The sequence below is a fragment of the Danio rerio genome, chromosome 22 (assembly GCF_049306965.1).
Source record: "Danio rerio strain Tuebingen ecotype United States chromosome 22, GRCz12tu, whole genome shotgun sequence".
Lineage (NCBI taxonomy): Eukaryota > Metazoa > Chordata > Actinopteri > Cypriniformes > Danionidae > Danio > Danio rerio.
The window spans coordinates 7,748,459-7,775,373 of NC_133197.1; the positions used below are offsets into that span (position 1 = coordinate 7,748,459).

Here is a 26,915-nt window from a genome sequence, read left to right on the forward strand (position 1 = left end):
AGATTCAAATGGCTGTGCCCGCTCGTCGGCGGCGAATAAGGTGAATAAGAAAAAGAAAATAATCCTTCATTGTTTACCTCATGTTTTATCAATGATTAGCTCCGCTCAACTCTTCTGACAGGTCTTTAAATTTTAATTTAAATCAAGAGTCATTTGTTTACCTGACACTGACACTTTTGTCTATTACGTCTTGAACAAACGACTCAAACCAAGGACTCGAGAGATGAACGGATCAAATCTTTTTCTGGCTCTAAATGCATATGATTGGCTTCTATCTTTCATGTGATAAACCAACGTCTCAAACCAAGGACTCAAGAGATGAACGGATCAAATCTTTTTCCGGCTCTAAATGCTTATGATTGGCTTCTGTCTTTCACGTGAGAAATGAAGCACTCAAAACAACCTGACCTGAAAGACCTGAGAGATGAACGGATCAGATTTTTTCTGGCTCTGAATTCATATGATTGGCTTCTCTCTTTCAAGTGACTAACGGACGACTCAAACCAAAGACTCGACAGTTGAACGGATCAAATCTTTTCTGGCTTTAAATTCATATGATTGGCTACGGTCTTTCAAGTTACGAACAAAACTCAAACCAAGGACTCAAGAGATGAACAGATCAAATCTTTTCCGGCTCTGACTGCATATGATTGGCTTCTGTTTTTCACATGATGAACGAATGTCTCAAACAGAGGACAGCGAGAGATGATTGTGTCAAATCTTTTCTGGCTCTAAATGCATATGATTGGCTTCCATCTTTCAAGTGATGAATGAACGACTCAAACCAAAGACTCGAGAGATGAACGGATCGAATCTTTTCCTGCTCTGACTGAATTTGATTGGCTTCTGTTTTTCACATGATGAACGAACGACTCAAACCAAGGACTCGACAGTTGAATGGATCAAATATTTGCTGGCTCTAAATTCATATGATTGGCTTCGGTCTTTCAAGTTACAAATGAACAACTCAAACCAAGGACTCGAGAGATGAACGGATCAAATTTTTTCTGGCTCTAAATTTATACGATTAGCTTCGGTCTTTCAAGTGTCAAACGAACGACTCAAACCAAGACTTGACAGTTGAACGAATCCAATCTTTTCTGGCTCTGACTGCGTTTGATTGGCTTCTGTCTTTCAAATGGCAAATAAACAACTCAAACCAAGGACTCGACAGCTGAACGGATCAAATCTTTTCTGGCTCTAAATTCACATGATTAGCTTCGGTCTTTCATGTGATGAACGTACGTCTCAAACAATGGTCTCGAGAGATGAACGGTTTAATTTTTTCAGGCTTTGACTGCATATGATTAGCTTCTGTTTTTCACATAATGAACAAACGACTCCCTGAATCACTCCCTGAGAGAACTCATCGTTCTCGAGACGCAAAATGAACAAATCACTCAAGAATGACACTTCATCGACTTCAAATTTCACTTCAAGCACTTTAAGCATTTGTTTTTCCTACTGTGAAAGTCAATGGACACAGCTCTTCAGCATTCTTCGAAAGATCTACTTTTAAGTTCAACAAAGGAAAGAAACTGAAGGTTTGAAAGCACATGAGTGAGAATAAATGGTGCGCAAATTTTCTTTTTTTGGGGAGAACCATCCTTTTAAATGCTAAAATATACCTTGATATGAACATATAGAATCTGCTGAATGAATGACCGATAGAACAAGTTTAAAATATTTAGGAACATTTATTGATAATGGATTAACATTTGCTGCAAATGCAGAATGCATTCTTTTAAAAAAAAGAATAGATTATATCATATGCTTTATATATCATTATAAATCAAATGCAGAGATTATATATCATTAGGAGGTTACAACAATTTGAGTCAAGATGTTCTGGAGAGGAAATACAAGAACTTTGTTGAAAGTGTTGCGAGTTTTAACATGATTGCATGGTATGGATGGACTGTTGCCAATTAAGAAAAAAGCAAAAACAGTGTCAAGTAGTAAAAATTGCCAGTAGTAGGTAAAGCACAAAGACAACCAAATTAAATTTATTTAGTGACAATTAAACCAAGCACACATCATTGAGGATTGTTCCATACCTTAAATATATTTCAGCTCCTGCCATCAAAAAGATGTTTTAGGCAACCTCAAGCAAATAAAAATGTGTATCAAATGTCCTTTGTGCCGTCTGCCATTAGAATTTAAAATACTGGGTTCTAAGTATGTACAAGGTTTTAAATAGAGTTTTGCAATGTGATGTATGTAGTGACATTGAATTTATTTGTGTTGTCTGTTTTCTGTGATATGTTTTATGTGAACGCTGATGTCGTTGTGTGGTGAAGCCAAAGATAAATTTCCACTTGTGGGCAATAAAGAAAATAAAGTATGCTAAACAAAAACGAAACAAAGGATGACAGAAACAACTGGAAAAGCTAAAGATTGAGAAAAAAAAAAAAGCAGATGGTTGGAACACCTGACAGAATGACAGAAATGGTGGCTACAGAATGAATAATTAGAATGCTTGGAGAATGAACAACAGATAGAAAGATTTAAATTAGGGACAGAACGGTAGAATTTTAATTCTATTCAAAATGTCAGTCTGGCAAGAGTGACAGATACAAAAAAAGGGACAGATTGACCATCGGAAAGCATGTAAGAAAATAATGACGGATTAAAAGGAACAACAGAACTGTAGAAAACATCAGTAAGAAAATGAATGATAGAGAAAAAGAAAATAGTCCTTCTTGCCATCCACTATCATTCTGTCTGTCTAGATAGAAAGAGAGCGATAGATTGACAACTCGGAGAGTATGATTGACAGAAAAAAGTGACCTTGAAAGGAAAATGAACGATAGAGAGATAATGACAAAATGAGCTAAATTGGTTAATCTTTCTATCAGTTTATCTATTATTTTGAATGACTGGATAAACTGAAGAGTGCTAAGACCTTAAAGTACGATGCATTGCATGAATGATTGATAAACAAAGAACAGACACATGAAAAGAATGATGAAGAACAACAGACAAAACGATAGATATGATGGATAGAATGAACGACAAAAAATACTGGTAGGCAAGACGGAATATTATATATAAAGAATGGCTTGAGGAAAGAGAAAGAATGATAGAATGGTCAGTCTTTCCTTCTGTCTCACTCTATTTGTCTAGACAGATAAAATGATGGATAGAGCGATGGATGCAGAATGAAAGAGAATGATCGTCAAATGCATGGATAGGTAAAAGGAATGACAGACAGAATGATGGACAGAGCTAATTACAAACACAGAAGAACAGACAAAATGACAGAATACAAGAAGAAAGAGTGATAGAATGGTCACTCCTTCCATCTGTCTCTCTCACTCTTGTCTTGATAGTAAGATAGAGCTGAAAACAATCTGATAGATTGACAATTTGGAAAGTAGGATAGATAGTTAAATGAACAGATTAAAGGAACGATGAATGTTTACCTCTTGTTCTGTCTGGCTAGATAGAACGATAGACTGACAGATACAAAAGTATCTGGAAACATAATATAAATAGAACACAATGGTCATTCTTTCTATTCGTTTACCTCTCTTTCTGTCTGATTAGATAGAACGAAGCAGCAAAAAGGCAGAAAAAAACGATACATTGAATAAACGGATGAAAAGACAGACAAACAGAAAATAAAAACAACAAACAAAAACGATAGACATAATGGATATAATTGACAATAAAAGACTGATATAGGCAGGAAAGATTGATAGATTAAGAAAGAATGGCTTTCAGAAAGATAAAAGGAGCGATAGAATGGTTAGTCTTTCCACCCGTCTCATAGGATAGACAGACAATAATGACAGATTACGAGAAATGATGGAACTATAGAAAAAAATGAGAAAGAAAATGAATGATAGAGAGAAAGATATCGTCATTCTTTCCATTCCTTTATCTCTCGTTCTGTCAGGCTAGATAGAAAGAGTGACAAATACAGAAAAATAACAGATCGACAATATGGGAAAAATGATAGAAAGAAAAAAGACAGATTAAAAGGAGTGACAGAACTATAACAACATTGAGAAAGAAAATAAAGGACAGAAAGAAAGATGTAAAGAACAGAATGCCCATACTTTCCATCCGTTTATCACTCTTTCTGTCTGACTAGATAGAAAGAGAGTGAAGGGCAGAAATAACTATACGTTGAACAAACGATTGATGAACAGAAGACTGACAAACAGAAAATAAAAAGAACAACAAACAAAACAATAGACATGATAGACAGAATTACTGACAAAAAAGATTGATGCAGGTAAGAAACATTGATAGATATTTAGAAAGAATGGCTTTCAGAAAGAAAGAGCGATAGAATGGTCAGCCTTACCATCCGTCTCATAGGATAGACAGAAAATAATGACAGATTACAAGTGATGGAACTATAGAAAAAAAAATTAGAAAGAAAGATATAATTCTTTCTATTCCTTTATCTCTCGTTCTGCCAGTCTAGATGGAAAGAAAAAAAAGACCGATAAAAAGGAATGGCAGAACTATAACAAAATTGAGAAACAAAATAAAGGACAGAAAGAAAGATATACAGATCAGAATGCCCATTCTTTCCATTCGTTTATTACTCTTTCTGTCTGCGTATATAGAAAGAAAGAGTGAAGGGTAGAAAGAACGATTCGTAGAAAGAACGATTGATGAACAGACAAGAAGATAAAATAGAACAAACAAAATAATAGATATTATAAATCAAATGAATGACAAAAGACTGATATGCAAGACAGAATGGCTTTCAGAAGATATAAAGAATAATAGAATGGTCAGTCTTTCAATCCATCTCATAGGATGGACAGAACAAAAATGACAGATTAAAATGAATAAAGAAAAACTATAGAAAAATTTGAAAGAAAATGAACAATTGAAAAATCTTCATTTATCTCTCATTCTGACTTGAAGATAGAAGAAAGCTAGAAGAAAGGACTAATAGAATAGAAGAGACTAGATTAGTGATGACCAAACTAGGGCCAGCGGACCAAAGTTGAAGCTTTGTATAATTTGATTTTTCCCACCAGAGGGAAAATGAAAGGGAAGGGTTGGGGAATGCCTTTAACAGAGATTCTCATTTTTATTTTAATGTAACCTTTGTTTGTTGAGCTACAAAAAAAGCAAACTGAAATGAAATGTTTTAATTAAGTGTTGTAAACAAATCAGATTTTTACTGTCACAATGAATAGAGGACAAAGCAGAAGACATCAGCGTGCAAATCAAAATTAAGGCAGGTTCAGCATGACTAGTGTATTCTGAATTATACTCCATGGTTTTATAAGTGGTATTTTTGTATACTTTTTATTAGGTTTAGTAAAATAATATAAATGATCAAAAAATGTCAATGCATTAGTAACGGTTGAAGGATTTTTTAAATTATTATTTTTTTTTATTTTAGGAAATTACCAATGGCAACCTTATTGTAATCCACTTTACAATATTTACTTTCAGCCCACAGCTTTCAATTAAGCTTGAACTTTCGCCCTTCGTAAGAAAAAGATGGTCACCCCTGGACTAGATGGAAGAAAATGTTTTTACAAAGAAAAGTGTGTCACAATATAAAATACCACTATTAATCAGATACAGTTGAAGTCAGAATTATTATATATTTTATTAACTAATAACTGAATTATTTTATTTTTGCCACAATGTCATTACATTATATTTGACTAGACACTTTTTAAGATGATACTTTAAAGTGACATTTAAAGGCCTAATGTTATATATAAATACCGTCATACCGCAATAGCAATTTCTTTTAATATTACCGTGGTTGTGACTCAATAAAATCATAGGTCTTTTGGTGAAAAGTTTGATCAGGCAAATGGAGCGAATGGGGGGGGGGGGGGGGGGGGGTAGCGGAAAATACCATTTTCATCAGCCCAGGCGTGGCCATCATCCTTTGTGGTCTGTTGTCGCTACAGATCCAGTAATGCAGAAATGGAGAGTGCTGCCAGTAGTGGCAAAGAAAAAGAGCTAAAAATGGTCGAACCTAAAACGGGTTTTAAATCAGATGTGTGGAAGCATTTCAGTTTCTCTCTGAAAAGAAACAAGAAAGAAGAAAAGGTGACACAAAAAAGGGTATGCAGGCACTGCCAGACTGTGCTGAAATACAAGTCGGGGAATACGACTAACATGATGGGGATTCTTTTAGTCAAGGGGACAGCAGAACAACGCACACTGCTCATACTGATGGATACATTAGCCCCTTTCACACAGTGATACCAGTAAATATCCGGAAAATTTCCGGAACTACTTTACCGGTATATTCAAAAAAGCGTTGTTCACACAGGCGAGGATGTTACGGAATTTTTCTGGAAAAGAGCGTTCACACATCCATCGCAAAATGCCTGATTGGCTAAAGCAGACGTCTCACGTCAGCCCGTTCTAGACGTGGACGCGCTTATTACGGCAATCTTCCTTCTGCATTCACACAGCGCAGCAGTCCGGCAAATTACCGGTAATGTTACAACTTCTCTTTCCGGAAAATAGCCAGAACGAATTTACCGGTATTTTCAAAAAGGGCCTGTTCACACATACAACCTTTCCGGAAAATTGCCGGTAATTTTCGGGAAAGGTCTGTATGTGTGAAAGGGGCTATTGACTTGTACCACCAAGAGACCTCTATCTCACTCATGGCTTGTCCTTTCGAGTGGTGTTTTTTTACATGGTTTAATATTTTTTGTTATTAAAATTGAATAATTTAAGTTCCTGTTTGAAAGTTTACAGATAGATAATTTGTATGTCATTGATCTGTTCAGTGTTGAGGTAACCTGAACATTCTAGCACTTTTTTTGAGTCTCTCAAATAGTTTTGTTTTTCCTTTAAATGATTCAATAAATACCATACTGTGCCATTCATACCGAGGTATTACTGTATCGTAAAATTTTGATACTGTTACATCCCTACCAGTCACTGTGTCACAATAGTGGTTTGATCTGTAGACCAATCGAAAAATACATTGCTTAAGGAGGCTAATAATATTGACCTAAAAATAGTTTTAATAAAATTAAAAATGACTTTTATTCTAGCCAAAATAAAACAAATAAGACTTCCTCAAGAAGAAGAAATATTATCAGACATACTGTGAAAATTCCCTTGCTCAATTAAACATCATTTGAGAAATATATAAAAAATAATAATAATAATAGCCCTCAAAAGAGGGTTAATAATATTAACTTCAACTGTACATTTAAAATAGTGATATAGCTTAGATTTCAGGTGCACTACAGCCTGTGCTCCATCATTAATCACACACGGGTCTCATATAAAGGCAGTTTGGGTGCTTCATTGCTCAAGTGTGTCTCATCATACGGTCATATTGCTCTCTGCTGAGCTGTTCAACATCAGCACAAACACACTCACATCAGCACAACGCCAGCGGTACATGTGTGCGCTCCAGCACAGGATCACACACACTGCAGCAGAGGATTACGGGTCCGCCAGGACACTCGCTTAAATCAACTTATGCTTTTACGAACTCTGGTTTAAAGGTATGTGACAGCCCTGCTCTGCCGGTCGTCGAGGAGGTCAAAGATTATTAAGATCCCTTAGGCAACTGGATCCAGCGAATATCTGAAATACAGCAGAGCCATACAATACAGCCCATAACAAAAATACCTGATAATGTAGGAGTAAAACAAAGTGAAAAGTTCCCTACTAAAATGACCATTTAAGGAGTTTTTTAGTTAACTAAATATCCATCAAGTGTTTATTAGTACAGTATTTCAGGTATTTGCATGAAGATTTTTTTGTCTGAAAAGCAAGACTTTATTTTTTTGCTGAATTTAGTAACAGAATTATTAGTCATTAGATGTTATTAGTACTCTGATTTTTAACATCAGCTACACATGTTTATTCTTGTGTGATAGTTTTAGGTTTTAATGATATCACCTATAGCGGTAGCATATATAATGTGAAAAGCAACGGACCAACAACTGAGCCTTGATGTACACCACAGTGTACTTTTGGGGCACAAATTACAAACACTTAAAGTACAGTAATTGAGTAGTTTTTCTCAGGATTTGTAATTTAAAATGTGTACTTTTACTTTCTTAAGTACATTTTTAGTGCTGTATTAGTACTTTTACTCCACTACTTTCAACCTGCAGTCACTACTTTTTTTCATGTCTATGGATAAGGGGAAAAACTGTCCTGTGTTTCCCGTCCAATCAGATTGCACATAGAAAGTAAATCTTGAAAGCAATAAAAATGGGCAAGAAGAGGTCCAAATACTCTTTAACTACTAAATGCACTACAAAATCTTTAACATTATTAAATATACATGTTGAATCACTGATGTGTGTTGGCTTTCACCGAGTCACAGCTCTGAAGTTCATTTTCAGATGGTTTTTCGTTTTCAAGATCTGAGGTAAACCATCTGCTGCTGCTTTCAGTAGTATGGCAATAAATGTCATGTAAAATGGCATTCAAACTCACATTATAAGCATTTAACACCGAATAAAGCACATGAGGTGTACCTGAGGTGATCATTGTCATAGTTAATCATCGGCAAATATTAGAAGCCGTTTCTAATATGTCAATTTCTGGATAGAACAAAAACTCCTTTTAAAATAAAAATATGCCTTGTATCACATGCCGTTGCTTTTATTTTGAACTTGATTTAAATCAGCCTTCAGGCTCACTACTCCTGTTGATGTCGTCAATCTGGCAACCTGTGCTTGTGTGCGTTTTGAACCAGGAGTGCAATACCTAGTTCAACCACTGGGTGTCGAACTGACATACTGCACCTTTAACAATATTTGCAGTGGAAACATTTCGATTCTTGTAATGTTTCTAATGTTTTCAGCAAGAATGTCGAATCAGCTTTAAGAACTAAAAGCTAATTCTTCCACAGCATGTTAGAAAAATGTGTATAAGTAATATATAGGATATTATAAAAAAAAAAAAAAAAAGTTGACTCAAGTGGGAAACGTTAAGAAACATTCATCTTATTGTGACGAACATTCTTTGAAAACATCTTGCATGAAAAGACAACATTTTTGCTTGGAATTAAAACGAGTTTCTCACAGCATCAAATTAAGACTGAATAAAGCTGAGGTGAAAGAGTTGGTAGAGCAAAGAGTTGGTAATGTTCAAGCTCAGACGCAGAAAGAGAATAAAATCGAACACAAACTCCCACACTGCGAGCGCTTTCAAATCAATCATAATATAGTTGAGACGTTCTGCGGTGCTTGGAAATGTCAGTGTTCGTCTCTCGTCAGAGTAACACTAGTTAATCGTCTTTTATCAATAATCAATACGGTCCATCAGTCAGCTCTTTAAACTGATCCACAGAGACAGCCCACCTTAAAAAGCTTTTCCATCAGACTCATTCAAGCTAACCATGCCGATAATGTCTTAAATCTTAAAACTTTAATGCCTGAGTAAGTGAGTGCTCTTTTAATCTTACGTCAATGTTGATGATAATGAATTATTATCATGCTACAACAAAACAGAAGTTCACCAAATTCACTTAAGTTCATTTAAAAATAGTCTACATTACAGATGAACATAGCTAGTTTTGGAGTGTGTAATACTGTAATTTTGTTTTTTGAGTAGACATTAAAGTGAGATGCTTATGTTTAAAAAAAATGATGAAGTATTAATATGCAGCCAAAATTATTAGCTAATAGCTTTAAAAAAAAAAAAAAAAAAAAAAAAAAAAAAAAAAAAAAAAACAACCCCAGATTGTGTTTTTGTTTTTTATAAAACAAGTACTAAACTATATAAACAATGTGTACATAAGTTAGACACATTATTATGGATTTCTTTACTAATGCAAATAGCTCTAAAGGCTGGAGCAAAACATTTGTGCATCTCAAAGCAACACTCCGAGTCTTGAACAAATCATTTGAGTCAGTCATTTAGTGAAGGATCCATTAATAAAGGCAGACTTTTCCTTAGTTTCTAAATGAATCAGTAGTTTTAAATGAATCTCTTAACTAATTTAATGATTTTCCCTCATATCTCAGAGCAACACTCTGATTTTTAAACATTATTTAAGTCAATGATTCAGTAAAAGATCCATTAATAAAGGCATTTATTTGCTTTGAATTGGTAATTCAAGTGATTCGTTCAAAACTGCTGATTCATTAAGAAACATTGTTTTTCACTCATATCTCAGAGCAACACTGATTTTTTGACAAAGATTCAGTCAAATTTGAGTGTCAATTTGAGTCAAAGATTCAGTGAAGGGTCCATTAATAAAGGCAGTCATTTGCTTTGTTTCTAAATGAATCTGCAGTTTTGAATGAAGCACTTGTATAACTAATGTTTTTCACTCACATAAGTACAACACAGTAATTATTGAACAAATCATTTAAAATCAAGACTGTAATTTACGAACAAATCATGTTTAGGTGAAGGATCCATTAATACAAATCATTTGCTTTGTTTCTAAATGAATCAGCATTTTTGAATGAATCACTTAAATAATTGATTAAATGTTTTCCACTCGCTTGTTGCGTCTGAAACCGCCTACTACTCAGTAGGTACTGCATTTGATTTTAAACATACTACTCGTACGATCTATACAGTATGAATGCGAAAAGAATGAATGGAATTTGGACGAACTACATCCGCCATTTTGTCATGGTCACGTGACCTACATGCGTCAGTTGCGTTGCTTCACTCCCATTTATGAATTCTCTCATGGAGCATCACGGGATAGCACAGCAGGCATGCGATGCGCACTTCAGAATCTCACCGGAAGTAATAAATCATCCGGGTACTTCTCGCATACTGATTTTCGAATTCTATGAATTCGAACATACTACTCTGCTCACATACTGATTTTAGCATACTAAATAGCATGAAAGTATGCGGTTTCGGACGCAGCCATACATCTGAGCAACACAGTGATTTTGAGCAAATCATCTGAGTCAATGATTCAGTGAATGATCCATTTATAATGCCAGTCATTTGCTTTGTTTCCAAATGAATCAGCAGTTTTCAATGAATCACTTGAATAACCAATTCAATGCTTTTCATTGATATTATAGCAACACTGTGTTTCTTGAACAAATGATTTGAATCAATGATTCGGTGAAGGGTCCATTTATAAAGGCAGTCATTGCTTAGTTTCTAAATGAATCAGCAGTTTTGAATGAGTCACTTAAATAACCAATTCAATGTTTTCCACTCATAACTAAGAGCAACACTATGATTCTTAAACAAATCATTTGACTCAATGTTTCATTGAAGGATCCATTAATAAAGACATTCATTTGTTTTTAATTAGGTAATTCAAGTGACTCATTCAAAACTGATGATTCATCTAAAAACAATGTTTTTCACTCTTATCTCAGAGCAACACTGCGATTCTGACAAATTATTTGGTTCAATAATTCAGGGAAGGGTCCATTAATAAAAGCAGTCCTTTGTTTCTAAACGAATCAGCAATTTTGAATGAATCACTTGTATTGCCAAAGTTATTCAGTCACGCAAGAACAACACTGACAGCTAAACAAATCATTCAAAATCAACACTAATTCACGAACAAATCAAGTTTTGGTAAAGGACCCTTTAATAAAGCAGCCATTTGCTTTGAGTCTAAATTATTCAGCATTTTTAAATGAATCACTTGAATAACTAATAAATCATCCATTAAAACAATGGGCATCTTGCACCCTCTGGTGGTTTCAGTTTAATTTTCCATCTATAACAGGCCAAAACCAACCATAAACATGCAAAACAAATCAAGATTAGTCAATATTATTCTACCCTAAAATTCAATGGGGGAAAAAAACACTAAAATTTAAATAGATACCTGCTATACCTAAGAGTTATTATTTTCAACTTAATTTATTACTGAAAACAGCAATGAATTTTTATTTTTTTTTTTTAGCTGTAACGAATTTAATTGGTGAAGCAATTAATATTTTCACATTTTGGTGCATTTGCCTTATTAAAACTCAGACGTTGAGACAAAACTCTAATAAAATCTGACAGAGGAAGTGGTTTCAAATCAATCATTACATGGTTTAGATCTGGAGTACTCGGAGATGTCAGTGTTCATCTCTCATCAGCGTAACGCTAAGCAAATTAAGCAATTATTTAAATGCTCGTTCAATCTCAGCACAAATCAAACGATGATGGATTGGACTGTTGTGAAACAAAAACAAACCAGCATTTCAGCAATTACCCCCAAAGCACAGGATTATGCAGACAGATATTTCAGAAACAGGCTTGTCAAATGTTACAGCAACCACATGGGAGACCAAAAAAAAGCTTTCCCTCTTTGGATGTTATCAATCAGACACAGCAAGATGACGAATAAACCCATTCCTGAATCCTTATCCTCGGATCACGGGAGAATAAAGGAATCTTTTAAGTGAGGCCTCTTCACGGTTTTATCAGAGGATCAGATCGATACGACCCCATGGGTAAAAAATAATCTCTTGCTATCTCAGCAGACAGAAACGCTTGCTTTGGTACGACTGTACGAACTTAACACATGACCTAAAGACAACATGTCCAAAAAGTCAACAGTAAAGTCACTGGTATGCCTATAAATCCCTATAAACATCCGTTAATTAACCCTTTACGTATTTTGTGATCTACAGGTGTGTTTATTTACATATTTTGTTTATTTACATATGTATGAACTGCATTATGGTACCTTTATCTTTGCTCTGTCTGCATTTGATGTTACAAATTCAACACTGCAGTCTAACAAAGTGACTTTTATTGACATTTATGTAGTTTGAAATTATATATAGTATATTAAATAATATATATATATAGAATCAAGTTTTTTTTAATAAATAGAAAGTTTTTTTACTATAATTTTAAAACACAGACCAAGATTATATATATATATATATATATATATATATATATATATATATATATATATATATATATATATATATATATATACACATATACACATATATATATATATATACACATATATATACATATATACACATATATATACATATACACATATATATACATATATATATATATATATATATATACATATATATATATATATATATATATATATATATTATAATATGATGCGTATTAATAACTCCATTACAAAATGCAAAACCTTTGTGAGTCCATTTAACATTTAAGCAGTGCTACTTTGTTCTCTCTCTTCTCCAAAGTAGAAAAAGAAACAGGAATAGGCTACATAGTGTGTTCAACCAATATTGCATAGAGTGAAAAGAGTTCCGCTCATTATCAAAGAGCTGCGCTGGATTATACCGAAATGCAAAGTTTATTTTAGGAAATCAGTGGATTTTTAATACTTTGCTGGTGATAGGCCTATTTCACCCATTCACATACGTAAATAAATCCAGAACAGAGACTGGCAGTACCTATAGACGTTACAACAGATTGGGGGCACGCTGTAATGCCCAAGCAATGGACCGAAAGCAGACCATGCTTTCTATTATAATGTCTATGGGCAGTACATCTAATGTACGGACACACTAACCAAACAGCAGCAGGGCAGAGGCGCGTCCAGTCATGGGTTCTCAACTGTTCGCCACATTCGGTCTTTATTTCATGCACTGTTTGTCAAAGTTATCTATAGCTCTAATGATGGCATTCTGTACTTAGCTGTTCACCTGTACCGTGGATCTGAACTGTCAAAACACCTCTCAAAGTGCTTTTTCTGAATTGGGAGGGGGGGTGGAATAAATAAATAAATAAATAAAAAAGTTGAATCCAGTTAAATTGTTTTTATGATGAACGAAAGTTTCAGACGGAGTGTGTCAATTCGATTGACACAAAGTGAGGTCAAATGTATTTTTTAATGTGCAAAAATTAGAGATGAAAAATCGCCTAAAATTTGCCTGAAAATAACCTTAATAGTCAGAATTTTTATATTAGCTACACAATCAGTTTTGTGTGTGTAATTTAATGAGTTTTATGTTTTCATGATATCACCAATAGCGGTAGGATATATAATGTAAAAAGCAAGGCACCAAGCACTGAGCCTTAAGGTACCCCACAGCGTACTTTTGATCAATATGATGCTTCAAACGAATACAAATGTCAATAAAAGTCACTTTTTTACCAACTTCAACTTTTTAACATCAAAAGTTGTTAGTAGAAAGATCAATGTCCCATAATGCAATTCAAATACATAAATAAACAGAAAAAAGCAAGAATTACAGAAATACAGAAAACCGCTAATTTATCAGTTAATTAATACAGTGAAGAGAACACCCCGAAAACACTCCATTTCCAAAATTCCAATCTCTTACAATGAGATTCCGGCGTTCGTGACATCAGCGAAACTGAGAAAGTTATTGACTCACCACTGTGAAGTCTTCAGCGCTGCATTCGGATCCTCTGAAGTAACAGGACAGCAGCATCTCCTTAATGTCGTGGCCTGTCCGGTCGTAAAACTCGCGCATGTTGAAGGGCCGAGGCTTGAAGCTGGAGAAATCCGCTTTATCCTTCAGGGTTGTCAGGACGCTCTCTTCCACCATGTGTGTGTCCCGGATCTCATACCTGATGAGAGAAGATGAAAACAATCTCACAATTTGAAAAAGGACCAGTGGTGTGAAGTAACAAACGACAAATACTCAAATTACTGTAATTAAGTAGGTTTTCTTAGGAATTGTACTTTAAGTAGTTTTAAATGCATGTACTTTTACTCGAATGCCTCTTTAGTGCAGCATCGGTATATTTTCCTTCAAACTGCAGTCACTTCCTTATTTTCTTGTCTATGGTGATTTGATGGGAATCACAGGACTGATTATTCTTAGCCAATCAAATCAACAAGGGAAAAAAAAATCAACTTGAGATCACTCAGCAGTCTTTAGCCCAGATGAGATGCTTCTGACGCTGTCTGTTGTTCTAGAGTGGCTTGACAAGAAATGTAACAGCTGAAACAGATATCTTGTATACATTTGGGCACAGTGGATTTTGAAGCACTGACTCCAGCTGCAGTCCACTCTTTTTGAATCTCCCCCACATTTTTTGAATGGGATGCGTTTATCGCTATTACTTGTACACTTTTTTTTCTACTACATCTTTTCCTTCCCTTCACCTCTCTATTAATGTGCCTGGACAAAGCTCTGAGTACAGGTGAACTTGTGCAAGGTGTCAATGGCTGATTTGTCAGTTGTCCAAAAGATGACCATCTTCCCCATAATTGTGTAGCCAACAGAACTAGACTGAGAGACCATTTAAAGGATTTTGCAAGTGTTTGGAGTTAATTAGCTGATTAGAGTGTGTCCCCAGGTGTCTTTAATACTGAACCTTTACACAATTTCTCATTTTCTGGGATGCTGCGTTTGGGGTTTTCATTAGTTGTCATCAAAACTAAAAGAAATAGACACTTAAAATGTATAAGTTTTTGTGAAATGAATGTATGCATTTTATAAGTTTCACTTCTTGAACGGAATTAGTGAAATAAATCAACTTTTGAAGACTATTTTAATTATATGACCAGCACCTGTACTTTTAAAAGGGCTACTATGCATGTATACTTTGAGTAATTTTTACAACAGATACTTTTTCAACTTGTACTACATGCTTGGAGAAGTATTGGTACTTTTACTTGAGTATAATTTTTCAGTACTCTTTCCACCACTGGAAATGAATGCTCAAATCACTATACAAAAGGAATCATGGGATAGCAAACATTCAAAAACGGACTTAGTATGGTTCAAATTAGTGCTACTTCTTTGTCTAGCTTTAAAAAAAAAAATGTTAAAACTGCTGACATTTTTCATAAAAACCTTCAGAATTGACAGAACATGATGTGAATGTGAAGTGTTGAGTAAGTACTCACAATCTTTAATAGCTCAATGAATACATCCACTTAAAAGAACAGTTCACCTCGAAATGAAAATTAACATATAATTTATTCGGCCTCAAGCCATCCTTGGTGTATGTGTCTTTTATCTGTCAGACGAACACAGTTGGAGTAGTTTAATTTTTTCATCCTCTTCCATGCTGTATAATGGTGTTGGATAGTGGTTTTTTGAAGCTTCCAAAAGTGCATAAATTTGCACCAAACGAACCCATACAACGCCAGGAGGATAATGCATGTCTTTCAAATTCAAAGTATTTTTTAAAGACATCTGACTTTTTTTTTATTATAAACTCAAACTACTGTGCAAAAACTTCTGTGCATAATTTTTTTTCTCACAAACTCTGGAAATGACTGGTGTACTAAAGATTAATGTATGAGAATTCGGTGTTTACGTAAACTGTAACAGTAACATTTACCACAGTGATGTACTAAAAATCATTTTTTAGGCAACTGACATGCAAAATTATAAATGTCCAGAACCAAATAAACAGGATGTGAGTTTTGATTGTAGAGTAAGCTTTCCCTTTAACACAGTAGGTGGTGATCATATCTTGACTGACAGGTTAATGACAAAAACATGAATAAGCAGCAGAAGGTGTTTCCTGAGCGCAGAAACGCATGTGAAGGCATCTGAAAGCAGCCGTTTAAAAGAGCAGGTTTCGTTTCCTTCAGATCAGCGTGTCCTTCTGTTGCTCTTTCCTCAAACCTCTCGCTGTCAGACCAGTTTCTGGAGCTCAAAGCGAAAGATGAATGAAGACAGAGAGATGGAGGGACAGAGTGGCAGCACACACACACACACAGTGACACACACATACAGCTATCTCTATGGGCACTTTTCATAGATGAACTGATGTTTATACTGTACAGGCTGTATATTCTGTTCTCTTCCCCCAAACCCTCACAGCAAACATCCTGTACGTCTTCAAAATTATTCATCTTGTGTGATTTAGGAGCTGTTTTCCTCATGAGGACCAAAAACAATGACCCCACAAGGTCAAAAAGAACTGGTTTTGCAATACTCCTGGGGACATGTGGTACCCACAATATGATGAATATAAAGTACACACATATTTTGGATTTTCGTGTTTTATGAGGACTTCATATAGACGTAATGATGTTTATATACAGAATAAAGTAAACCCATCCAGATAATATTGCAGAATAAATCCTAACAGGTTTATAAGCAGCCCAACGTGAAGCAAAGCTGTGTTGTAAAAGACCAAAGGGGATTTATTCTATAAAAAAAAAAATAAAAAAAACACACACACACACACACACAATTGCCTAATCCACTTATTACACAGCAACTAGCAACAAAATGTAAAAATTGGAAGAAAACATTGTTCTGGGCAATAATAATATCCTAATTCTTAAACTAAGAGCAAAACTAGTGTGACTGAATGGAGTATACACCAACCTACATATTTTTCAATTGCAAGAGGGCGCTAAACTGTCAAAAACAGTGGCGTGACAATTTGTATTTATATAATCCTGAAGGTATTCACTGATGGTCAAGATGATTTGAAGTAGGCAGATGGCACAGTGCCCCAAAAATAAAAGATCTTTTTTCAGTTTGAAACAGTTTCACTTTTGCAATGGCGCGACAAATACAACAGTATAAACTACTGTGGAAATATAAATTTTTATCATCTAATTTCAAATTAACAATAATCTACGTATAACTAAAAAGTTATATTCTCTGTTTTTAATTATATAATTTCATTAACATTCCAGCTAGGAGGGACATTACCTTTTGTCTTTCTGATTACAGGCTAAGCCAAAGTAATGCAAATTGTCAGTTTCACAGCATGGGGTGTCTATTGTTTACTCTTTTCGATCAAATGGTCAGGCGGTTTCTGTCTCCAGAACATGATGAGATCAATGCCTGAAAGAGCAGTTTACCCTGCCGACCACAACCCTTAATTTGCATGCTTTGTTTAGCCAAATCCCCTCCTCCTAAGAACACAATATAGACATGAAATCTTTGTCTCAATTCAGACTAATTCAGACTTGTGTGAGAGACTCGTGAAAGAACTTGCAGACTGCGGACCTCTAGTAGGCTCTTGCAGACACATGGACATCTTAAAGGCGCTGTATGACTGCAGATTAACCAACACGTCTCAATAAAGGAATTCTGCTTGTTCTGAGTCTCCTGGACTGGGTTCTCTCTCTTTCTCACTCATTTATTTTTTTTTTTTACAACTTTACTATGACAATGATAACCTCAGGTACTGATTATGGGCTTTATTCAGTATTTATTGCTACCAATGTGAGCTTAAACACCATACATGGTGTTTATTGCCATGCTACTGAAAGCAGCATCAGATAATTCACCTCAGTTCTTGAAAATAAAATAACTAAAACACAAATGAACGTCAACAACCGTCACTCAGTAGTCTATGAATTTTAATAATGTTAAAGAAATTTGTTAAGTATTAATTAGATAAGGACCATCACAATTTAATTTGAATTGCAGTGGCTGGCATTCATTTATTTATTTGGTGCAGACAGAAAAATGGCTTGTCGCTGGAATCGGTGTGATTATTAGTTTCAGTGGTTGTTATCTCGCAATAACATACCATGGAATGCCACAACTAATCAGAATCAAGAATTCCAGGCCATATACTTAAACCCAACTCTCAAAGAAAACATATTGCAGTCACATCTTCAAAATACTTCAATCTAAATAATTTATGAGCGAGAAAGCCAAAAATGACTGGTATTACTATACATGTGGGGACTTTTGGTCTCAATATGACAAATACTTAGACTTCACACACGCACACTCCAGCTCATGATCCTCTCAGTGCTGAAGTGCTGTCAGTTGACTGATCTCTGAGGACACACTGACCAACACTAGAGCTCTTCACACACTCCTGACCTTCACCAGTCAGACTCTCAGACCTCTCAGTGAGCCGAGTGTGCTTGTGTGTATAAATATACATGTTTACAAGGGACAAATGCGCAGTTTCTACATAGTCAATGTCGGAGAGAGCGTTTGGATACTGCTGAAAATCCTTAATCACTAATTAGCGACCCTGAGAGAGAAAAAAAATTAATGCATTAAAGTATTACATTTCTGTGTGAATCAAACGGCTTTAGATTTGTATTTTAGTATGATGATGATGATGATGATGATGTATTTCTAATAGGAGGCGGGGTTTTATTTTTGTGCCTTTCCTCTCATATTTCTCTTGTGGCAAACTAACGGTCGGAGGAACGAGGCTAAGCATTTTTTTGCCCAATTGCAAATGGTCGAATTTGATTAAAGATTACCAAAACAAACTATTTATTTCAGCGGATTAACTTGTGCAGATTAATTATTTACCTTAAGACTAATATAGGCTAGCAAAACAAACAGTGCATTTTGATTTCGTGCAGACTAAAAATAAAGCTATTATTGATAATTATGTCGACATAAAAAATTATTACTGATATGCAACGGATATTACAATTACAATGATGATGCAGACACTGAAAATAGCCATTTTGTTTTGATGTTTATCATATCTAATTGCATATTCTGTCCTGTGCTTTGTTTCACTAAATAAGTAATCAAACATTCTTAATATGATTATATGATTATTATATGTTTACATCTTCATGTGTATTTATTTCGCCTTGGTATAGTGCTTATTTAGCCACTATCATAGAATAAAAACATAGTATAATATATATACACACTTCATTAACATGAAATAACATTGATACTTTTGTGATTGATAACATTTTATATAAAATAATGACAAATATAATAAATCATTGAATAAAAACTAAAATAAATAAATATTAATTCAATTAATAAAAACAAATACAATAATACATTTATCTTGCATTAATATTATTGTACTTTAGGCTTTCAACATTATATTGAAATAATTAGAATTATTTCAGTCAAATGATGCATCAAACATTGAAAAAAAAAAAAAGACATCTTGAAGGTCGGTCTTTCTAAAAACTACCTTAAACAATCATTCATGAGTATCAGAAAAAGATTCAGAAGTGCGTCAGATCTAAAAATCCAACATCTGCGAACTCAAACATCCTAATTAAATATCCCCATGTGTAAACAAGCTGCTTTTTATAGCTCCATCCCCACTTCTGCCTTTTAAACTTCAAGATTACAACAAGAAACAGACACACAATGATGACACATGTATACAATTTCTTATTACAATTCCTAGCATCATCTGAAAAGCATTTCCTCAGGGTTTGTGTGATTGAGTTTAAAAATAACACAACACCGCCGCACTGCTAAACTGATGTGGAGTTCAATAATCGCAGGTATAGTTGACATTTCATTACATCTTTGGTGTTGATAATGTCTGCTAATCTCAACAACAAACACCCGCGCAGCCTGAATTAAACCAGAACATTGAGAAGAACAAGACAAATACAGCAATCTGCCTCAACAACTCCTATTATCTGCTACTAAACGAACTTAATATCACAAAAAAAGTGTTTTTTGTTTTTTTTCTAAGCTACATTTTGTTCTGAAGTCTGAAAAATAATTTGTGGAATTCACAGAGTCTGAAGTGGAGCTCATTAGCTGGAATCTGGTAAGTGGCTTATTAATCTTCTGCTTCAGACTAAATGGTTGTAATTCAGATCTGACAGGCGCTTTTTAAATCAATGTAAAGCTTTGTTCATGTGCCATTATAATTGGTTTGTTTGACAAAACGCATTAAGAGGCGGGGCTTGATGTCATTCATAAGGAGATCTTTCTTAATGACATCATTGATTTTGATCAAAACAATTATACCTTTTCTCTTCTTTAAAAAGTCATTAAACATTAACTATAAGACCGGGAAGCAGAACATGAAGGTTACCATGGGGAAAAAAGATTTATCAAAATACACTTTTATTTAAGAGTTTCTTGCCTTTTCTCTGCACTCCATAATGAAACTTTCAATTTTGACTTTAAAATAGCTAAGAAAAAGCATTTAAAAATTTACTTTAAGAATTTTGACCATTTAAAGCAGGTGTCACCAAACTTGTTCCTGGAGGGCCGGTGTCATACAGATTCTAGCTCCAACCCTAATCAAACACACGTGAACAAGCTTATCCAGGTCTTACTAGGTATACTTGAAACACCCAGGCAGGTGTGTTGAGGCAAGTTAGAGCTAAACCCTGCATGGTGGCCCTCCTGGACCGAGACTGGTGACCCCCGATTTAACCAGCTAAACTCTGCTGCTATTTTGGGATTTCCGCCTGGATTTTGCCCACCCAAATTTAAAAGCTTCCCAAATCCACATGCAGAGGCGTAAATGCAAAAATTTGGTATCATTTTAAAAGAAAACCCTTTGAATTTTCATAAAACACTATTGAAAGTGTTTAAAATAACTGTATATGCTGTCTGTGTTATAATGAACGCCTTAAAAAAAAAAAAGATGCGCTTTCTGTATTTTTTTTTCATAAACTCTAATTTGAAAGTGTACCTTTAAGGTTCTGTGTGGTCAAGGGTGCTGTAATTAATTTCAGTGGTTCCTGCACATGTCTGTAATCATAGAAAAAAAAAAGAAAAATGTCTCTACCATAATTATGCAAAAGTTATTGCATTCCAACTGATGAAAGGTGCAGTACAAGCCACAGGGAGCGATCATTGTTTTCATATTTCACTATTCTTTTGTTTGATCAAAATAATTCAATGTGTTTGGACCACATCAGACATATAAAAGGATTACTTATGCACATCACTTCAAAACAGAGGTGAATGGCCCTGAAGCACACAGCACAAGATATGAGATGACAGCTGTCTGTGCTATCTGGGGCTGCTTAGTGATCATAAATGTATTGTTTTCACTTCTGCGCCATGGAAACTCCTTAATTCATTCAGCAACTGTTTGATATGTGAATATAATTCAGTAAAAAGAATGCTAGAACCGTATGAGCACCGACAAGAGCTTTCATTTGGCTATTTTTTATTTATATAAATATTATTCATTCTCTCACTAATTAATTTTCTTGTCGGCTTAGTCCCTTTATTAATCTGAGGTCGCCACAACCGAATGAACCGCCAACTTATCCAGCATATGTTTTACGTAGCAGATGCCCTTCAAGCTGCAACCCATCTCTGGGAAACATCAATACACACTCATACACTGCGGACAATTTTAGCCTACCCAATTCACCTGTACCACATGTCTTTCGACTGTGGGGGGAAACCGGAGCAACCGAAGAAAACCCATTCAACGCAGGGAAAACATGCAAACTTCACACAGAACGCCAACTGACCCAGCCGAGGCTCGAACCAGCAACCATCTTACTGTAAGGCGACAGAACTACCTACTGCGCCACTGCGTCGCCATTTAATTTTACTTTCAATGCAATTAATCTTACTTTATATGCTAAATATTTGCTTATATATTTATACTTCGGCATACAATATATACTGCATTCTCTTTTTTTTATTTTTCCCCATTTAATTTTTAAGACAAAATATTTTGATTCTCACATATTCAGTATCTGCAAAACACCATTAAGAACATTTACAGTCAACTTTAAATACAAATAAAAAAAAGTTAATAAACTTAAAAATAAAGAATGCAAATATAGGGCTGGGCAATTATTGGAAATCGACATTTAGAAGGTCAATTTTTTTAATTACTTTCCCTACCATGTGTGGAGTTATGCGACATTGCTCTGTTAAGGGTAATTTATACCCATTACATTATGATTTATATTTATTATATTAGTGTGGCGCAGCCTTTGCATTCCAGTGCACCTCTCAAAAAAAAAAAAATTAAAAATTAACTACAGGTACGTCACAACAAAAGCTTTGTGATTGGTCAGTTTGGTAGTGGTGACGAGGGTGGGTGGTGCGAAAACCAGCGTTTTAGGTCATGAGTTTTAATTTTTTTAAAATGTTTTAATGTGTTTTAATAGTTACTCAGCATTGATGTTCAATAACTAATCATAGGAGTGTGTGTTTTCTGCAATTATTTAAAAATCAAGCAATGCTCCCTTCATTAAAATCTCTTGTATTATGCGAGTATATTTACTGTACAAATCTTGTCAGTGAACTACGAGTGCAAAAATTTATAAATAATAAAATAATCGTTCATTAATCGAAAATCAAGATAAAATGTTTAATCAAGATTTTGATTTCAGGCCAAATCGCCCAGCCCTATGTATATCCCTGTCATAAGTGTGTTTAGAAGTCTCTTTGCTAATTATTTCTCCCAAACAATTTTAAGACAAAATGATCGCATATTCACTACATATAAAACAATTATATTAAAATGAAAAATCCAAATCTGTGACATAAATGTGTTTCCAGACTCACAATCATTCCTCATCCACTTAATAAAAGTGCTCAGAACTAAATCTGAAAGCCTCCAGATGTTCCCGATCCTCAGAGGATTTACTTCCAGCTTCTTCCAAACAGTGTTCGCGCCTCACAAATAGCAGGCGGATTTTAGCAGATAACAGGTGGTCTTGTTGAGGTGAAGGTTAATATGGTTATTATTATCCGCACTGTCCTCCGCTTCTTCATCTGGAGAGCGTAGGTGGAACCGCTGCTTTAGCGGAGAAGCGTTTAGATATCTCTTTGCTAATAATAGCCGTGCGGCTCTGTAAGACTGACCACAGCTCAAGGTTAACTCAATTTAAGACCAGCGGCTTCACGTCTCCCACCTTCCACATTTTCCTGCTGTAAGTAAGCAGGAGCATGTGGAGATCTGGCACAGCCCTGCGAGCTGTGATTTATTCACCTTTAGAGAATATTGAATTTCGACCGGCAGCCTGTTACAGCTCTCTTATTAAATGCCTGCTGGGAGCCGTTTGACTAGCGTGGTCTACCTGCGAGCGCGAGTTTGCTGCTACTTTCTCTCCGTTAAGACTCTGAATATGGTTATTGACAAAGAAGGGAGGGTTCAGAGTGGAAAAATCCAGATTTTCTGCATCAAGAATGAGAATGTGGCTCGTAGACCTTTCTTCTTTTAAGAATTGGTTCCTTAAAAAATATTAGAGGGACAGTATGAGCATTTTTGATATTAATTAGATTTATTCTTAATTTTTTATGAAAATATGTTCATATTATATCTCCTGTGGAATTAAACGATTATGTTTTACAATTTTTGAACCCATTTAGTCGATTTTTGGGTCTGGTGGTAGCACTTTTAGCTTAGCATAAATCATTAAATCGGATTAGACCATTAGCAATACTATCAGTTATAAGTGTATAGATGTAGTAAAATAATGCAGTAAAAATATTTTATAGACCGATATGGCTAGGAACTGTACTCTCATTCAGATGATCTCCGAATCTGATAGGAGAACTTGTAGCATAGCTTAGCATAAATCATTAAATCAGATTAGACCATTAGCAATACTATTATGCAGTTGAAAGTGTATAGATGTAGTAAAATAATGCAGTAAAAATATTTTTTATAGACCAATATGGCCAACTATACTTTCATTCAGACGATCTCCAAATCTGACAGGAGAACTTTTAGCATAGCTTAGCATAAATCATTAAATGGGATTAGACCATTAGCAATACTATTGTGTAGTTAAAAAAAAGAAAAAGTGTAGAGAGGTAGCAAAGTAATGCAGTAAAAAAAAAGTTTTATATACTGATACAGCAAGGAACAATACTCTTATTCAGGCCATCTCAGGATCCGTCAGGAACACTTTTAGCTTAGCATAAATCATTAAATCGGATTAGGCCATTAGCAATACTAATGTGTAGTTAAAAAGTGGAGATTAAGTAATAGTTTAGTAAAAATCTATTTTATAGACCGATATGGCTAGGAACTATACTCTCATTTAACCAATCTCCAGATCTGTCAGGAGCCCTTTTAGCTTAGCATAAATCATTACATCAGATTAGACCATTAGCAATACTATTCTGTAGTTGAATTTATAGATATTAAAATAATGCAATAAAAATATTTTCTAGACTGATATGACAAGGAACTATACTCTCATTCAGGCCATCTCTGGATATATCAGGAGCACTTTTAGCTTAGCATAAATCATTAAATCGGATTAGACCAATAGCAATACCATTCTGAAGTTGAATTTATAGATGTAGTAAAATAATGTAGTAGAAATATGTTATAGACCGATATGGCTAGGAACTATACTCTCATTCAGCCCCTCTCTTTATCTGTCAGGAGCACTTTTAGTTTAGCTTAGCATAAATCATTAAATCAGATTAGACCATTAGCATTGTGCTCACAAATGACCAAAGAGTTTTAATAATTGTCCTATTTAAAAGCTTGACTATTTTGTAGTTGCATTGTGTATTAAGATCAACGGCAAATATTTTATAGACTAATGTGGATAGGAACTATGCTTTTATTCAGTTGATATCCAGATCTATCAGAAGCCCTTTTAGCATAAATCATTAAATCTGATTAGACTATCAGCATCTCACACAAAAAATAGATATGGCAAGAAACTACTCTGATTCAGATAGTCTCCGGATCTGGTAAGCGCTCTTTTAGCTTAGCACAAATCATTAAATCAGATTAGACTATTAGCATCTCACTCAAAAACAGATCTCTCATTCTGGCATAATAAAAAAAAACTTTGTTGTTGTGTCATTGCAGCAGCAGGCACAATTATATTATGCAGTGTCTGAAAATAGTTTCCAGCTAGTTAACTAGGTAACAGCACTGCGTGATATCACTGCAGACATGGCACAGCAACAAGTTCCTCTATTATTACACCCAAATGAGAGAATAGTTCCTAATAAAATTTATTTTTTAAACACAATGCTAATGGTCTGATCTAATTTAATGATTTATGCTAAGCTAAAAGTGCTCTACTATATGCACCTAAATAAATTGCTCATGAAGGTCAGTAATTTTCAACTAACTGAAAACTTCACATGTATGCTCACAGAACTACTATTTAAGCCACTGTAGCAAAACACAAATCAGAGCAAACAAGCGCTGCAAATTACTCCTTTTCTAGACTTTAAGCTGAATTAATAAATATTTCACCTTTTACTTCCAGGCATGAACAGATGATTCACAATAAATAATATTAACATTCATCCAGAAACATGTCATTGACGTTTGGTGGAAAATTAAATGACGGCGCATTGTGATTTCACAAAAGATGAGACTGAATAGTGGAGAGAAAAAAAAAAGAGAGATTTTCAATACATGACGTTTGGCTTTTTAATAGGAAAATGGTTTCAAAGTGCACATAAAAAACATCTTAACTACGGTCTCTGTGTAAACTACAAAATTTCCCTTCAAGCGCACAAATCTGTGAAAGCTTACAGTGATGTTCTTGATTTTTGCACATCCAAAAGCACTCTGACTGAACTGTGAGCTGTACAAAATCTTCTCGGAAACGGAAAAGGAAAAACGTCTCCACATTTAGACCACTGCTGTTGTGTAAATGGGCCCTTAAGCCAAAACATGTTTTCCTTTATGCGCTCAATTTTGTGATTTAGGGCTATTTGGCTTTTTTATAATGTGTTTTATAATGTAGTAGAAAGAAAACATCCGAAATTCACTTTTAAAACCGAATTGCACTTTCTGTTTGCATGTGTGCATTTCAGTTCCAATACTGTACATCTTTAAATGCTATTTCCACAAAAAAAAAAAAAGATAATAAATAATCCTCCACTTTAGCAACACTTACAGTGAATTTTATCTTAGTTTTATACTCACCGAATGTATATTCTGAAGGTTTCTAAAAGTTCATAAACATTTTAGTCACAAACATCTTACTTTTTTGTGAAATCCCAGAGAGACTATTAATTTTTTGCCTTGATTTTGATCACAATGATCTTCAATGCTGCTGCATAAATCAATAAAAGAAATGCCACAGTAAAAGATGCCACAATTTCAAAGCATTTGATAAAACTGAAACTTTGCAATAATAAAAAAAAAGCGCTACAAAATCTGCCACACAGTTACAAAATCAGTAATTTTAGCCAGAGAACTCTAGAAAATAGCAAGAACTAGCAACAAAATGAGTTGTTTTAGTTCACAAAAAAAAAGACTGTTTTTGGTGAATTCCCGAGGTGCTGATTTCCATTGCCTTGATTTTGTTCACAGTGATCTTCAAAGCTTCTGCTTTAAAAAAAAAAAAAATGATAAAAGAAATGCCATAAAAGTTAAAAAATGCCAGAAAATAACAAAAATCAATCATTTTAGTCACAAAAATCTGATTTTGTTTC

General features: G+C 34.6%; 1 protein-coding gene across 2 annotated transcripts in view; it reads right to left on the minus strand.

The window, feature by feature from the left end:
* asic1b (acid-sensing (proton-gated) ion channel 1b) overlaps window positions 1-26,915 on the minus strand; it is a 383,191-nt gene that overhangs the window by 314,005 nt on the left and 42,271 nt on the right. For both annotated transcript variants that reach the window (XM_073936423.1, XM_005161667.6), the window contains exon 2: window positions 14,262-14,457. In XM_073936423.1, the coding sequence (XP_073792524.1) occupies window positions 14,262-14,435 (174 nt within the window). In that variant the 5' untranslated portion in view covers window positions 14,436-14,457. The remainder of the gene's footprint in view (window positions 1-14,261; window positions 14,458-26,915) is intronic.